The sequence below is a fragment of the Neomonachus schauinslandi genome, chromosome 14 (assembly GCF_002201575.2).
Source record: "Neomonachus schauinslandi chromosome 14, ASM220157v2, whole genome shotgun sequence".
NCBI lineage: Eukaryota > Metazoa > Chordata > Mammalia > Carnivora > Phocidae > Neomonachus > Neomonachus schauinslandi.
In genome coordinates, this window is record NC_058416.1 from 7,860,738 (window position 1) to 7,875,352 (window position 14,615).

General features: G+C 39.8%; 1 protein-coding gene across 1 annotated transcript in view; it reads left to right on the top strand.

Moving 5' to 3' along the window:
• CD226 (CD226 molecule) overlaps nucleotides 1-13,188 on the top strand; it is a 60,760-nt gene extending 47,572 nt beyond the window's left edge. The window contains exons 4-6 of the mRNA XM_021686410.2: nucleotides 7,045-7,147; nucleotides 11,302-11,353; nucleotides 13,075-13,188. Coding sequence (XP_021542085.2) covers nucleotides 7,045-7,147; nucleotides 11,302-11,353; nucleotides 13,075-13,188 — 269 coding nt within the window. The remainder of the gene's footprint in view (nucleotides 1-7,044; nucleotides 7,148-11,301; nucleotides 11,354-13,074) is intronic.
• The last annotated feature ends 1,427 nt before the right edge of the window (nucleotides 13,189-14,615 follow it).

The following is a 14,615-nucleotide window of genomic DNA, read 5'->3' on the forward strand; positions in this document are numbered from 1 at the left end:
CAGACTTTGGGCTACCATTATATCCAATGGTCCTACGAAGTTACAATTACCTTATCCGTGTTTATCAGGGCTACCTCTGCCTTTGCGCAGGAGGCTGTATTTAGCTGCATGAGAAGGGTCCTACTACACACGACTAGTTCAACATGAAAAGAATACAAGTGAGTTATTTTTTAACCCAATTTGAATGCATGTATACAAAATATTAGTATACTATTAATAATTTACAGGTTACATGGTGCTTGAAATATAAGGCACCTCTGTATGTTTTATCTAAGCCTCATAGCCACCCTTGGGGCTGATTTTATCATCATTTTGCAGTTTGTGTCTGCAAGATCAAGTGTCCCATATGAGGTCTTCCAGGGAAAAGAATTAGAAGGTAGGACTAAGCCCCAAGGTTTCCCTCCTCAATCTCCATTTTTTCAGCAAATCAATGTCTAATTGGATATTTACGTTATATAGTGATCACAAATTAGGATCGACCTGTTAATAGTGTGTCAGCTCACATATATCTACCCTGTGGGAACTCACACACTGTATCTTCTGTCTACATAGAATGAAATCTGATATTTCTGCTTCTCTTTTTAATGAAGTAAGAAAGCAAGAATAATTTGTAACTGGTATCTACCATGACCTATCCGGGGCTGGCTAGAGGCTCAGGATCTATGAGGTTTTCCTAGCATGTCGTTTGGTCCAGCCATTTAGGTTCTGAGTCACTTTGCTTCCTCACTCCCTAACCCACCTCAAACTGTAATAAAGGATAAACAACAGACTTTAATGCCTGCTCTTGCCAGCCTGGTTCTCGGGGAAGGACCTGGCATCATTTCTATCACGAGCCTTTCTAAAGGTTTATAACTCAGCCATAAATACTTGTCATTGGCAGGAACGTAGCCTGGAGGGTTGCAGTACTGGAGTAAATTATTCATTTATATATCTCACTGACATGCTTTAAATTGTTTTAACTGTATTCATCTTTTTTGATGGGAGGGAAAATAATGGCTTTATGGTTCACGACACTTTTGTCCTCCTATGAATCAAGACAGCACTGGGATGAAAAAAAAATCAGCAAAAAAGTGGCTGCTGAGAATACACCATAATTCTTTCTTTAAGAGAGGGGCTTGAGGGCTGACATTACTCAGCCTAAGACCTATTGGCAGAATTTAGGCAAAAGCGAGTGTTAGGAACTATTGATTGACTCCCTGAATCATGCACACCCTTTGCTTTTCCTTTTCGTTTTTAGTCACGCAGGGCCCGGCGAGTTGTGTGGCTACACCAGGCTGGTGCCAGGTACTGACTGTTCATGTGAACAGCCGTGGGGCAGGGAAAGGAGTACAAGGCAGGATTGGCTACAGGCGGGGAGGCTCTAGATTGCAACGTCTCTGGAGTGTGAGTGACTCCACCTGACTCCCATGGTTTTACCTTTCTTTCTTTTTTTTTTTTTTTCTGATTATATATATATATATTTATTCTTATTTTAATCCCCATACATTACATCATTAGTTTTAGATGAAGTGTTCCATGATTCATTGTTTGTGCATAACACCCAGTGCTCCATGCAGAATGTGCCTTTATTTCTTATGGGAAAATGCTCATTCCGTGTGTGTTTTTAAATTATCCAGGGCCTTCCAAAACAATGTAAGCTCCATCAATCAAGTACTGGGTACATATACTAAAAAATATCATCTCTGCCCCTGGTTCCTTTCACAGAACTCCTGAACCCTTGTCATTGCCCAAGTGATAGGGGCGCTAGGAGCATCTTTTGCTATAATATTTGGTCTTAGTCCCCAGGTTCTGACACAAGAGCTTTTAGAACCCTTGGAATCTCCAGAGCGCTGAGGGTCTTTTTGCAAGTTAATGAGGCAGCTGGTGGCTGGAAGCACCTGGAGAGCTTCAGGATGGGGGCTGGATGCCAGAGGAATCAGCCACGTGATGGGAGGCTTGGAACTTTAAGCCCCATCCCCCTGAAAAAGGGAAGAGGGGCTGGGGTTGACTTAATCACCAGTGGTCAATGATTTAAGTAGTTGTGCCTATGTAATGGCACCTCCATAAACCCCTAAATGACAGGGTCAGAGAGCTTCTGGGTTGCTGAGCACATGAAGGTGTTGGGAGAGTGGCCCATCCCTAGAGAGCATGGAAGCTCCAACTCTACTCCCTGTCCTCATTAACTTGCCTTATTTGTCTCTTCCATTTGGCTGTTCCAGAGTTGTATCTTTTCTAATAAGCCAGTAAGTAAGTAAAGTGCTTATCTGAGTTCTGTGAGCTGTTATAGCAAATTATCAACCTTGAGGAGGAGATCCTGGGAACCTTGGATTTATACCTGGTTAGTCCATCAGGGGTAGGGAGGCCTGGATTTGTGATTGGATTTGCAGGCGGAGGAGGGGGGCAGTGTTGTGGGACTGAGCCCTTCCCCCGTGGGACCTGTGAAACCTTGGAGGAAAGTGAGTGTGAGCAGTATTTTGAGTAGAGAAGCAGTTTTGCTCTAGCTGGTGTTTTTCCTTTAGGAACCAAATTCATTTTTACACGCCATTTCATCTGTAATGCCATAGTATGGCTTGAGATACTATGTGTTAAAAGATGAATGAATACACAGATCTGACTCCAATAGGTCAAATATTACTAGAAGAGGTTAAAAGGAGGTAACATATTTACACTGAAGGATACATTTGAAATTTGGATTTATAATTGAACAGTGTGAAACAGATAACCAGTGCATTTCAATGGTTTCTACTTAATTCTACTTAATTGAGAGTTTAATAAGGAATGCTATCTTAATTCTTAAGGATTCTGAATATACTTCTACAAAAAAAGTTCTCTACAACTTGTACTTTAAATATCACCACGAAAATTTGTCAGATTATTCTGTTTTAAGCATGCAGGCCTTTACACTTTTATACTATGATTTCTTTTTCTCTGATTAATAAAAGAACAATACATCCTTTAGAAAGTTTGGAAAATTTTGGCATTTGTCCCCTTGCAGACTTTTTTCCCATAAGTCCTATACCTGATGGCGATATTACAGCAGGCAAAATTGTCAATACGGGTTTTGAAGTTTTACTTAACTTTATAATCTATAGTCAGTAGTCTTCCATGTCATTGGAATTCCTTACATACATCATCCAAGTGTCTATAGCCAAGGTTTTCAAGGAATGGGCCTCAGATCAGCAACATAGATGTTGCATGGGAGCTGCAAATGCAGACCCACCAGGACCTTCTGGATCAGAGGTTCGGACGGGGATGCCCCGAAATCTGTGGCTTAACAAGCCTGTAGGTGATGCTGATGCAAAGTAAGTCTGAGAACCACAGCCATACCGTCTTGCTCTTAGTCTCCTGGGGGGAAATAAGGATTTTCTTTTTGCTGTTCTAAGTGTTTTACAGAACCCTTTGTTCACATTTCTGAATATTCTTTTTTCTTTTTTTAAAAATATTTTTATTTATTTTTTGACAGAGAGAGACACAGCGAGAGAGGGAACACAAGCAGGGGGAGTGGGAGAGGGAGAATCAGGCTCCCTCTGAGTGGGGAGCCCGATGCGGGGTTCGATCCCAGCACCCTGGGATCATGACCTGAGCCAAAGGCAGACGCTTAACGACTGAGCCACAGGCGCCTCCTGAGTATTTCTTTAGAATAAAATAGTTAATCAAATGTGTAAGCACCTAGTGAAAGGCTGTGACACACAGAGACTGAATTCTTTCTGGATGCAGTTGTGGCAGTTTCTACTATTCCAAAGAGAGCTTGAGATGCTCTGTCTGACCACAGTCTTCCTCTTACGCAAGCTTGTTCTTTATGTACTTTTTCATAGTAAGTTATTTGTATCTCATTTTGTCTTCTATAGCTTTTTCTTTTCTTTTTTAGAGAGAGAGAGAGTGTGTGTGTGTGTGTGTGAGTGTCAGGGGCAGAGGGAGAGGGAGAAAGAGAATCCTAAGTAGGCTCTGGCTGGGGGGCAAGGGGGTGGGGTTGGATCTCGTGACCCTGAGATCATGACCTGAGCTGAAATCAAGAGTCGGTGGCTCAACTGACTGAACCACCCAGGCCCCCCTATAGCTTTTTCTTAACAGCAAGGATGTGTTAAAGGTTCTGTTCTTTTGTCTTGACATGTTGCTTGTGATCATTTTAACTACAGATATTTTTCAGTTGACCTGGTGAATCCTATATATCTATTTATTTTTATGCCATTTCTCATTCCAGAGATTAAATAATACTTACTTATATTTTCTTCGAACGTTTACATGAAAAAATTTAGAGCTCTAGTCCACCCAGATTTTTTTTTTACTGTAGCAAAGGTCTAAATAGCATTTTCAAAGTGGTTAAACAATTTTCCCAGAATACTGTCAATGAATATTTTAATCATAACTTTCATTTTCTCACCAGGATTGCCTGTTTGATTTAACCTTAGCATCTGTGATACTCAAATTATTTCAGTATAACAAGTGTGGTCCTTTGATAGTCCTATGTTACAATGCAAAATAATTTCAGGTATTTTGTTCATTTATTTTTTATAATGTACTAAGAGCTTAAAAAGCTGATTCTTATTTGATGGGGAGAAAATTTCATTGTTCCTTTTGTAGGAGTGGTTCAATGTATTTTTGTTCTGAATAAATTTAGCTTTCCCTTTCTCCATCATATTTGCACAAAAGCCATTCTTAGACTGTATGTACAAAGTCTCTAAAGTTCACACATTTTTCTACTTTTATTCACCTTATAGGTTCAACGAGTTTGAAAAATGAAAATAATATTTATTATTTGACTTAGTTTCACTTTGTACAAAAGAATGAATGGATGTAGATTTTGAGCTCCTATCATGAAAAAAAATCGCACCTAAGTAGTAGGTCAGGAAGGAAGAAGTAATCTGAGGGAAAAATCAGGGAGAATCTGATGAAAAGCATGATTTTCAGGTTGCTGTAGGATTGCAGGCTGTGTGGGAATCACAGAGCAAACATTGGGCTTTACTTTCAAGGTTAGAGGGAAGTCATGCTGTTCATCAGCCACAGCCTGGCCCCTTCCTGCAGGAGGGGAGACTGGCGAGTTTGCTGCCCCAAAGAGAGGGGGCAATGGGGACAGCTCCCAGGTTCCAATTCACTCCCAGTCCTGACAAATATATATATTTATATTTAAAAATACATATATTTAAAGATTTATTTATTTATTATTATTTATTATTTTGGAGAGAAAGAGAGAGCAGGAGTGGGGAGAGGGAAAGTGGCAGAGACAGAGGGAGAGAGAGAACCTCCAGCAGAATCTCTGCTGAGCATGGAGCCCGATGTGGGGCTCGATCTCACGACCTTGAGATCATGGCCTGAGCCGAAATCAAGAGTCCGCCACTTAACTGACTGAGCACCCAGGAGCCTCTGGTAACAGCAAATTGATGGGGTTTCTTCTCCTGGGAAGGAGCTCTGTGGGAGGTGGTGGGTGAGGAGCCTCATGGGCAGGAGGACATTTTAAAGATAAAATGGTCCCTGACCTCACTGAGATCTCGCTTCAGAGAGGATGTTGCTCTAGTAGTTTATTGCTTATTTGAATATTACCTCATTAGAGTCTCACCACAATTCTGTGGTGTAATTAGAACTCTTGTCATTGTCGTCACTTGACAGATGAAGAAAGGCATGCGGAGAAGGGTAAGGGATTGGCTGGAGGTCACACAGCTAAAGAGTGACAGAGTCAGGGAGAGAATTGCAGATTCCTGGACCATTGTTCTTTCTATTTAAGCACTGAGTCAGAGTAACATATTTCTTCTGATTACTTTTTTTAAAAAAAATTTTATTTATTTGACAGAGAGAGAGACAGGGAGAGAGGGAACACAAGCAAGGGGAGTGGGAGAGGGAGAAGGAGAAGAAGGCTTCCCGCGGAGCAGGGAGCCCGATGCGGGGCTCGATCCCAGGACCCCGGGACCATGACCCGAGCCATGGGCAGACGCTTAAGCGACTCTTCTGATCACTTTTTATCATTAACTCGGATTAAGTAAAAAATATTTCTTAAATTCTACTTTTAAAATTATACTGTTGTGTGAATGTACTTAATTTATCAGCCTTAAGAAGTAATCTTCATTTACATACTCTTTTTAAAATTTTTTTATTTTTTAAAAAATTTTTATTTATTTATTTGTCACAGAGAGAGAGAGAGAGAGCACAAGCAGGCAGAGCAGCAGAGGGAGAGAGAGAAACAGGCTCCTCACTGAGCAAGGAGCCCGATGTGGGACTCGATTCCAGGACTCTGGGATCATGACCTGAGCCGAAGGCAGACACTTAACGACTGAGCCACCCAGCATCCCTTCATTTATATACTCTTGATAGTTATTATTTTTTTTTCAAAAGATTTTATGTATGTGATTGGGAGCTCCTTAGAGTGAAGGGTTATCTGTCTCAAACATACACTCTTTCTATTCTTGTTCTTTTTAAAATTTTTAACTGAAGTATAGTTGACATATAATATTAAATGAGTTTCATGTATACAGTATGGTGATTCAACAATTATATATACATTATGAAAGGTCACCACAGTAAGTCTAGTTACCATCTGTCACTGTAGAAAGTTATTACAATATTGTTCACTATATTCCATATGCTGTCCTTCTCATCCTGTGACTTATTTATTTTATAACTGGAAGTTTGTACCTCTTAATCCCCTTCACCTATTTATTTTTTTAGAGGTGGGGGAGGGGCAGAGGGAGAGGAGAGAGAATCTTACACAGGCTCCATGTGACGCGGGGCTCAATCTCACGATCCTGAGATTGGGACCTGAGCCGAAATCAAGAGTTGGACGCTTAACCAACTGAGCCACCCGGGCGCCCCTCCCTTCACGAATTCATTCTTGTTCTTCTTAAGGGGTTAAACTCAGCTGAATCAAGGAACTAATAAAAATCTGTGAGGAGTCACAAATATTTAGAAGACTCTAAAGTAAAAATTCTTTTTCCCTTACTCTCATCCTGTTTTTTCATTGGATCGTTTTGAATTGTTACTCTATTTGATCAATGTTCCCTTTCCTCATTTTCTCACCGTTGTTTTTCTGGCTTTAGCTGAATTCCTAATTCCTATTATATATTTTTTTCCTCCTAGGTAAAACTGATAACCAGTATATTCTCTTTGTGGCTGGAGGGGCAGTTTTATTGTTGCTGTTTGTTATCCTAATTACCATCGTCGTTGTCATTTCTTATAACAGGTGAGTATTGCAGCTCATCCTGATTCTTGTTTCCCTTAAGTCATCCTGATATGAGGGGTTCTCTGTGAATAACCCAATAGTAGGCCAAGCTGCCTTAGCACTCACATACAGCATTTTGAGTATTTTTCATACAAAAGAGAGAAGTAGTTGTGGTAATATCAGAGGAGAAAGCTAGAGTAGCTCATTTAAGAATTAGTAGGAACTGCTCCCATGTTAGCAGAGCTTTCATATTCTGGGCAGCCAACTGCCTGGAGCCTCTGCTGTATCTCCCTTGTCCTTTCTCTTCCTCCTCCTGCAAGGAAAAGAAGATGTTGGGCGAGGGGTGGTGTGTGTGCTTGCGTGCGTGCATGCACCCATCCGTCCGTCTGTGCGTGCAGGTGTGTGATGAGAAGGGAGAGGGAGGGAGGGATTCTGCGAAGGGGAAGAACAGAGTTGAGCAGTAATAATGCCTTCATGTATTCATGCATCAAATATCTATTGCAACCGTAGTGAACAAAACGTATGGAGTGCACATTCTAATAAATAAAGAACATACTTTTAAATGGTTGTATAGTCTCTGAAACAAGCAACAGAGATGCTATTCCTAAAAAAATTACTGAGGAAGAGAGGTGTGTTGGAAGGGGCTACCTTAGAGAGAGTAGGTAGTCATTGACCTCTACTTAAGTTTCCTACCTTTTACTCTCTGTGGCACACTTGGGAACTTGCTGGAATATTCTGGGTTGACTCTGCCCTTTCTTGCTGTCTCATGTTCACCAACTCACTTATCTAGGTATTTGTCATAATCTTAGCTGTAATCATATTGAATTAAAATTACTCTTTATTCTTGTGTTCCAACTAAAGTGTTCTCTTGTTAGCAGAGGGAAGGAATACAGCCATCTCCTCTTCTACCCCAGCAATATTACCAAACACACACAAACACACACACACACACACGCACGCACATACGCACACACACGTGCAAGTGCATGCGTATTAATAGGATATCAGGTAGGTTTCTCTATCTCATCTCCATATCCCAGCCTCACCTCTTTGGAGTTGGTATTACCACTCCCTGGAGGTTAGTTAATGCTCCCAATCTGCTCCCAGCTCCAGCTGTCTCCTCTCTTTCTTTCGAACACATCTGACTTTTCCCGGTTGCTCTTCTAAAAGCTAGTATCCTTCCTGTTTAACACCTTTTCTTGTCTTTCTACTGCCACCAGAATAAGGTTAAAACTCATTAACTCTGTATCATAGGCGCCCATTGTTCTGACTTCCACCCAATTAGTGGGACGCCAACCTAATGTTCATTTATATTTTCTACTTTACTGCCCCCAATGTCAACAAATTTTGTTAAAACTGCAAGTCTCATTTTGTGAACACACCCGACTCTCTTTCCCATTTGGGTAGCTAACAAAGCCAACCCCATGTTTGGCTTTACTCCTGTGGCTCATTCAAGGCATGGGACACATGTCCCCTTTGGGAGGTCTGTCCTGGTTCTCCCTCCCTGCAAAGAGACCTGATGTCACCATCTGTTGAGACTTGCAGCCTGCTTTGTAGCTTCATCATTTTTGTGCTGTCCTCCCTTCTGTTCAAAATGTCAGGGATTGCATTTTATTCATTTCTTAGTGTTTGATAGCATTTAGCACTAATCTTTCCAAATAACGGATGGTCAATAAGCATTTGTCTAATTAAATTGAAACACAGAACTGTCGTTTTCCCTTTCTCTCCATCACGGGCTGCCCTCAAGTCTTTCCCTGGATGGAAATTGAACAAATTAGCAAATTGAGGGAAGGAACCCAGGATGTTAGTGACACTAAGGATTTTTCTACTGCTTCACCTTGGTTGATGAAAAATTCCGAGGGTGGCTGTGACAACAGGAGCACCCGGGAACACGGGCAACATGGTAGGAGAGAGTGAGTGACAGCATGGATCTCCGGAGGGTCACAGATGTTGGACATGATGGATTTAGCTTCATGAAAATGCATCACTTTTACATGAATAGCTAAATTGAACTGTAGAATATATTGTCCCACTTGGTTAAATGCGATAAAAAGATTAGTGTACTTGAATGTGTAATCATGGCCGAACATCACAAAGGAAGAAGCGCTTGTTCTTTCTACCTTGTCGCCCGAATCAGTTTGTGGTTGTAACTTAGAATGGAAATGTTATGAAAAATGACCCAAGGGCTGAAACAATGGTCTTCAGAACTCTGTCTTCCTGACCATTTAAAATAATCCTGCCGCTTCCGATGTGCTGACTTGGGGAGAAGCCAGAGGAGATCACAGTGTGCCTGAACGAAACCAAGTCCTTCCTTCACACCCAGTACCCCGGAGCCTGTGTGTCCAGGGGCATTTCCCACACTTTCTCTGCCTCATTTTGTGTTGCTTCCAGTTAGAGATCAGAATGGTCACATTGTTAAGTGAACGTGGTTGGTGGACGTGCGTAGCCCTGGTTAGGTGTGGCGGGAGCCAAAAGACAGTGGACACATTGACGCGTGTGTCTATAGGAAGAAATTTAATGTTTAGTGTGCAAAATGTTAGACACTTATTTTTCCTTTTATTGTCAACTTTGATGTTCACAACAATAGGCTCTTTTGCTTTGCCTGGGACTCTCCCAGTTTCAGCACTGAAAATTCCTCATTCTGGGGAAACTCCTGAGAATGAAGCAAACCAGAATGGTCGGTCAACCTAGAACAAACCACAGTGTTCACCATCTTTATTTTACAGAGGAGAGGACTGAACTTTATAGATGCAAAAAGCTGGTAAATTGCTGAGCACAAGTAAAACACAGATCATCTGACTCTAAGTTTCTTGTTCTCTTTTCTTCATCATATTGAATATTCTAGGCTTATATAAACAATATATATATTTGGACCTCTTTGGGAAAGTTAATCTATATTATGATATAGCAAGCCTTGTGAGTGATGATTTGACAAAAGATCCACTGTCATAGATTTGTTTCTTCATTTGTAAAAAGAGGATAGTAATAGCATCTACATCACAGATTTCTTTTGAGGAGTAAATAATTTATATGAAAGACCTGGAAACATCAGTTTCACATAGTAAACTTAACACATCAAAAAATTAAATTAATTGTATAAGAGAGTCTTCATAAGTAAACAAATACACACAGAGTAAGATCAGTTTGTGATTATGTCGACACAGTAGGAGGATTTCCTAGTGACTAGGAGAGAACAACATCCATCATCTGAACCTTTCCCTGGAGAGAGACTAGCTTGGCTGGTTTTTAAACTTTCCATGAAGGAATTACAACTTCATCTTTTTGCATAAAGGAAAAAATACCTTACGTTTTTGCATCTAACCCATCTCCTCTGTGGTCTGATAAAAATCTTTTCTTTAGGGAGATGAAAAAAAGATAGTCATCATCTCCCATAATAACTATTTTCATGCACTTGGGTAGAGTTGTTTCATCCAGTGCATTCAGTTATAGTAGCCTCTTTTCTTCTTCTCTTGAATTTTAAAAGATTCCTCCTGATGTTAGGTTTTTATAGTTTTCATTGGAATGGTCGAGAGTTTATGGAATAGCATGGCTCCAAATGGCCCATGGAACTGGGGCAACATGGCTCCAGAAGCAGTGAGCCTAATAGTCATGAGGGAAGGCTGTGGATTCAAATCCAGACACTACTACTAGCCAGCCACATGATTTAGGGCAAGTTACTCTTCCTCTCTTGCCTCAGTTTCCCAATCTGAGTTAAATATAGAGTTTTTGATGAAAGCTAAATAAAATAATCCATTGAGGAGGTTGGGTAAAACACCTGGAACTTTCTCTAAAGCTTAACTCTATTATCACTGTCATCCAACATGTTACACTGTTGGCATTGAGAAGGAAGTTTTTAATTGTGGGAAATCTCTAAGCTTGAAATTATTTGGAGAAGGCAGTAAGCCATTTATGCAATAACCTACTATGAACCATTCTTTAGTAAGCTCGCTGAGATTAATTACTAATATACACTGGCTGGATATCCATTTAGATGCCTTCACCATCTGTGGAAAAGAATTAGGTCAAGGGAATTTTGAGTAGGTATGTATGAAGCAATTTCAACATAGTTAGTGAGGGCATGTAGGCTGGCGTACAAGTAGGGTATAATACTATATGCAATAATACTAGTGCTGAAGTGTAAGATCTTAATGCCTCTATTGAATATGTATTCTTAGGAGAAGGAGACAGAAAAAACTATTTAAACAACCCTGGGATGCACAGAATAAGGTAAGTTTTCTCAGAGCTGTCATTTTCCACCTTTTGTGCATTGTAATATCCTGTAAAGTGGGTCCATTTTGCAGTCGACAACCTTATTGTTCTCCTTTCAATTACCTGGCCATGTAGTGGATCAGCTATTTGAGGAAACACCTGTTCTCTGACCTGTTCTCTTATTATTGATGCCCTTTGAAATAGTTTGTCTTACTTCATGTTCATTGTCTCCACTGTTGGTCAGATTTTCTCTTTAACATATATGATTCTGTTTACAAAATTTTTAAAAAAGATTTATTTATTTTAGAGAGAGACTCTCTAAAATAAAGAGGGAGTGGGAGAAAGGGATAGGTAGAGGGAAAGAATCTTCAAGTAGATTCCCTGTTGAGCATGGAGCCCAATGCAGGGCTCCATCTCACGACCTGAGCTGAAACCAAGAGTCAGATGCTCAACTGAGCCACCCAAGTGCCCCTGTTTACAAAATATTACAGCAAAACATTTCCCCAAGTGTTATCTAAAATTACATCATTTCCCTTCGATTTAATTATTTGCAATTGAATTCTACATGACCAAAACATCAAGTAATAAAAATTTTCTGACAATCTAATATGTGTGCTTTGGATTTCTGTTATCTATTTATTTATCAGTTTAATTTTTTTTCTTCTATTAGTTACCCTTTACACACCAAATTTTTTTTTTTTCTGAGTAATACGTGGCTGGCTTTTTGACAGTAACTGGAAAGACTACAGAAGTTTTGCCTTGTTTCATCTGCCGCTCCAGCAAGTGATAAAACATTGCTGTTATACACAATTTTGGGGTCCCTTCTTTGTCCTTAGCTGTTGTCAACTCAAGCCACTCTATAGCCACATTTATTGCTGTGAATGTCAGGGAAGGGAAGGAACTTTGCAACTTCCTATATTAAGTATTCAACTTGTTCAAACTTTTGTAGAATAATGATATTTTGAACGATGATTAGAAAGATAGTGAGTTGGACTGTGAAAGAGAAAGAGGCTGACCTACTTGATTGTTTTGCGGTTTTCAACAGGCTCTGGAATTACCAGTGGAACTGCAACTTTCTTTTTGCTTTTTCCTTGCCAGCACCAAAACCACTCAGTTTCCAAATTACTCACCAAAGACCTTTCTCTCTTCTTTTTTTCCTCTCGATTTCTCTCTCCCTCACCCATGCCTACATATTTTCTGCCACATACATGTATAGGTGGCCAAAGTGACTTGATTAGGGTAGAGAATGTTATATGACATCATCTTGAAAGTAATGCCAGTTTATTTTGTTAATTTCTTTTATTGTGTTTAGTTGCTTATTGTCAAGACATGACACTGTGTACTTTAAAAGTATTGTTTATTAAAGCATTCATTCAACAGAAATTATTAAGCACCGTGCCACTATGGGAAATACTATACTAAACTTCCATGTAAAAATGAGACTAATGGTTCCTATCAAAACAGCCTGGTACATTGGGAGAGAATTCTAAGACTGTTTCATAATCTAATATAAAAAGTGATAATCTAGAGTAGTCTCCTGTTGCATCTTATTCTGAGCCCTGAAAGTCAAAAATGGGATTTCTCATATAAGTTCAGTACAAAGAAGGGAATGTTTTATGAAATTAATTATAATAGAAATTTGACTTATATTGTGGTTGATTTAAGGAGAGATTTGTTTTGAGTATCTTTATTGGCTGCTGAAATGCAGTGAATCATTGACATTCTGTCTGTCTTTCTAGGCAGCCAACAACTACAGAAATCCCGACTCTACCAATCAGTCATCGGATGGTGCAAGAGAGGATATTTATGTCAACTACCCAGCCTTCTCTCACAGGCCAAAGACCAGAATCTAAGCTTTTTCCTTGATCTGAGCAAATTTATGATGACTGTTATGTATGTGGATCTTTATATAATTTTTTCCCACTACTCAGTGCCTACCCTGGATACCAGTTGGTTGAATTTATTTAATTTGCTAGGAAACATACTTTATAACCTGGAGAGCATTCTTAACAGAAATGTTTCAGAAAACCTGACTCTAATTAGTGTATACATAAAGGGAAACTTACTGAGTCATGTTATGGAAGAATCCAGGGGAGAGATCAAGCTTCAGGCAAGGGTTATTTACCAAGGTTTAAATGTCATGTCTAGAATTAAGTTTGGGCATAAACCCGTTTCTGGGCCTCCTTTCGTGGAGTTGGATCCACTTTATTGGTGTTAGCCTAACTCTTATTCATGTGTTTCCCTTGTGTTTCCAACAACTCTTGGCAATTCATAATCCTTGTTTCTGCCTGGTAGAGAGTTTACTTCTCTGATAAAGCTAACAAATTTGGTTATTTGTCCATCATTAAACAGGCATTATGGCTGGAAAGGATGAAATGGCTTAAGTCAATTAAGGGTTGACCTCTAGAACCAGGACTGAGGCCAAAGCACATTACCAGGAAATTCAGGGTATCATTAGAGGAGGGAAATGGGGCCTGGAAGCTGCGCTGGTGACCAACAAATGTGCACTGCAATGCCATTCCCAAACATCTCTTATTAACCAACTAAAAAGAGAATATGTGGATGGATCTGGGTTAGCTTTCTCTCTCCCCACTTTAAAATCTGCTCTATCAGCATAGTCCAGCAGAGTAGTTGGCAGCAGAATAAATGAATGGTCAAGAGGAAGACAAATGTGACAGGGAAATCTCTTCACTCTCTGTTATCAAATAAAGTAATCCCTGATTCCACGTGGAATTCTTGCCACTCTCCCTGGCTTAGCTTTTTGAGCAAGTGTAGTAGATGGTCCAATAATAACTTAATGTTTTTGATACTGAATTTTTCTACTTCTGAGAATTATTTCAAATATGTAAATCGTTTCAAAAGAGTCAGACATCTAGGCATTATTAGTGTTTTTTTAAAAAATAATTATGGGAAATCTGAATATAGGAAAAAGAATGGTAGTTGGAAGTGTGGTTTGGGTTGTGGTAGAAACATGAGGGGGAGGAACAGGGAACAAAGAATGGGAAGATACAGAAATAACCTTGCCTTGCTTCACAGTTTGGCCAAAGACAACCCTAGCGATATCAACACAGAGCAATTAGCAGCCATCCTGTCATTGTTCAAACTCTAGACGGGGTCAAATGAAGAAAAGTAGTCCTGAAGCTAAATAACGGTCATGATCACCTTGAAACCACAATGGTCACTACCAAAGATAGCGATCATTCATGTCCCAAATATTTCTTACTCATCTCTAAAACATTCACCACAAAAATTGCATGTAAGTATCAAAGTTGTAGATTTT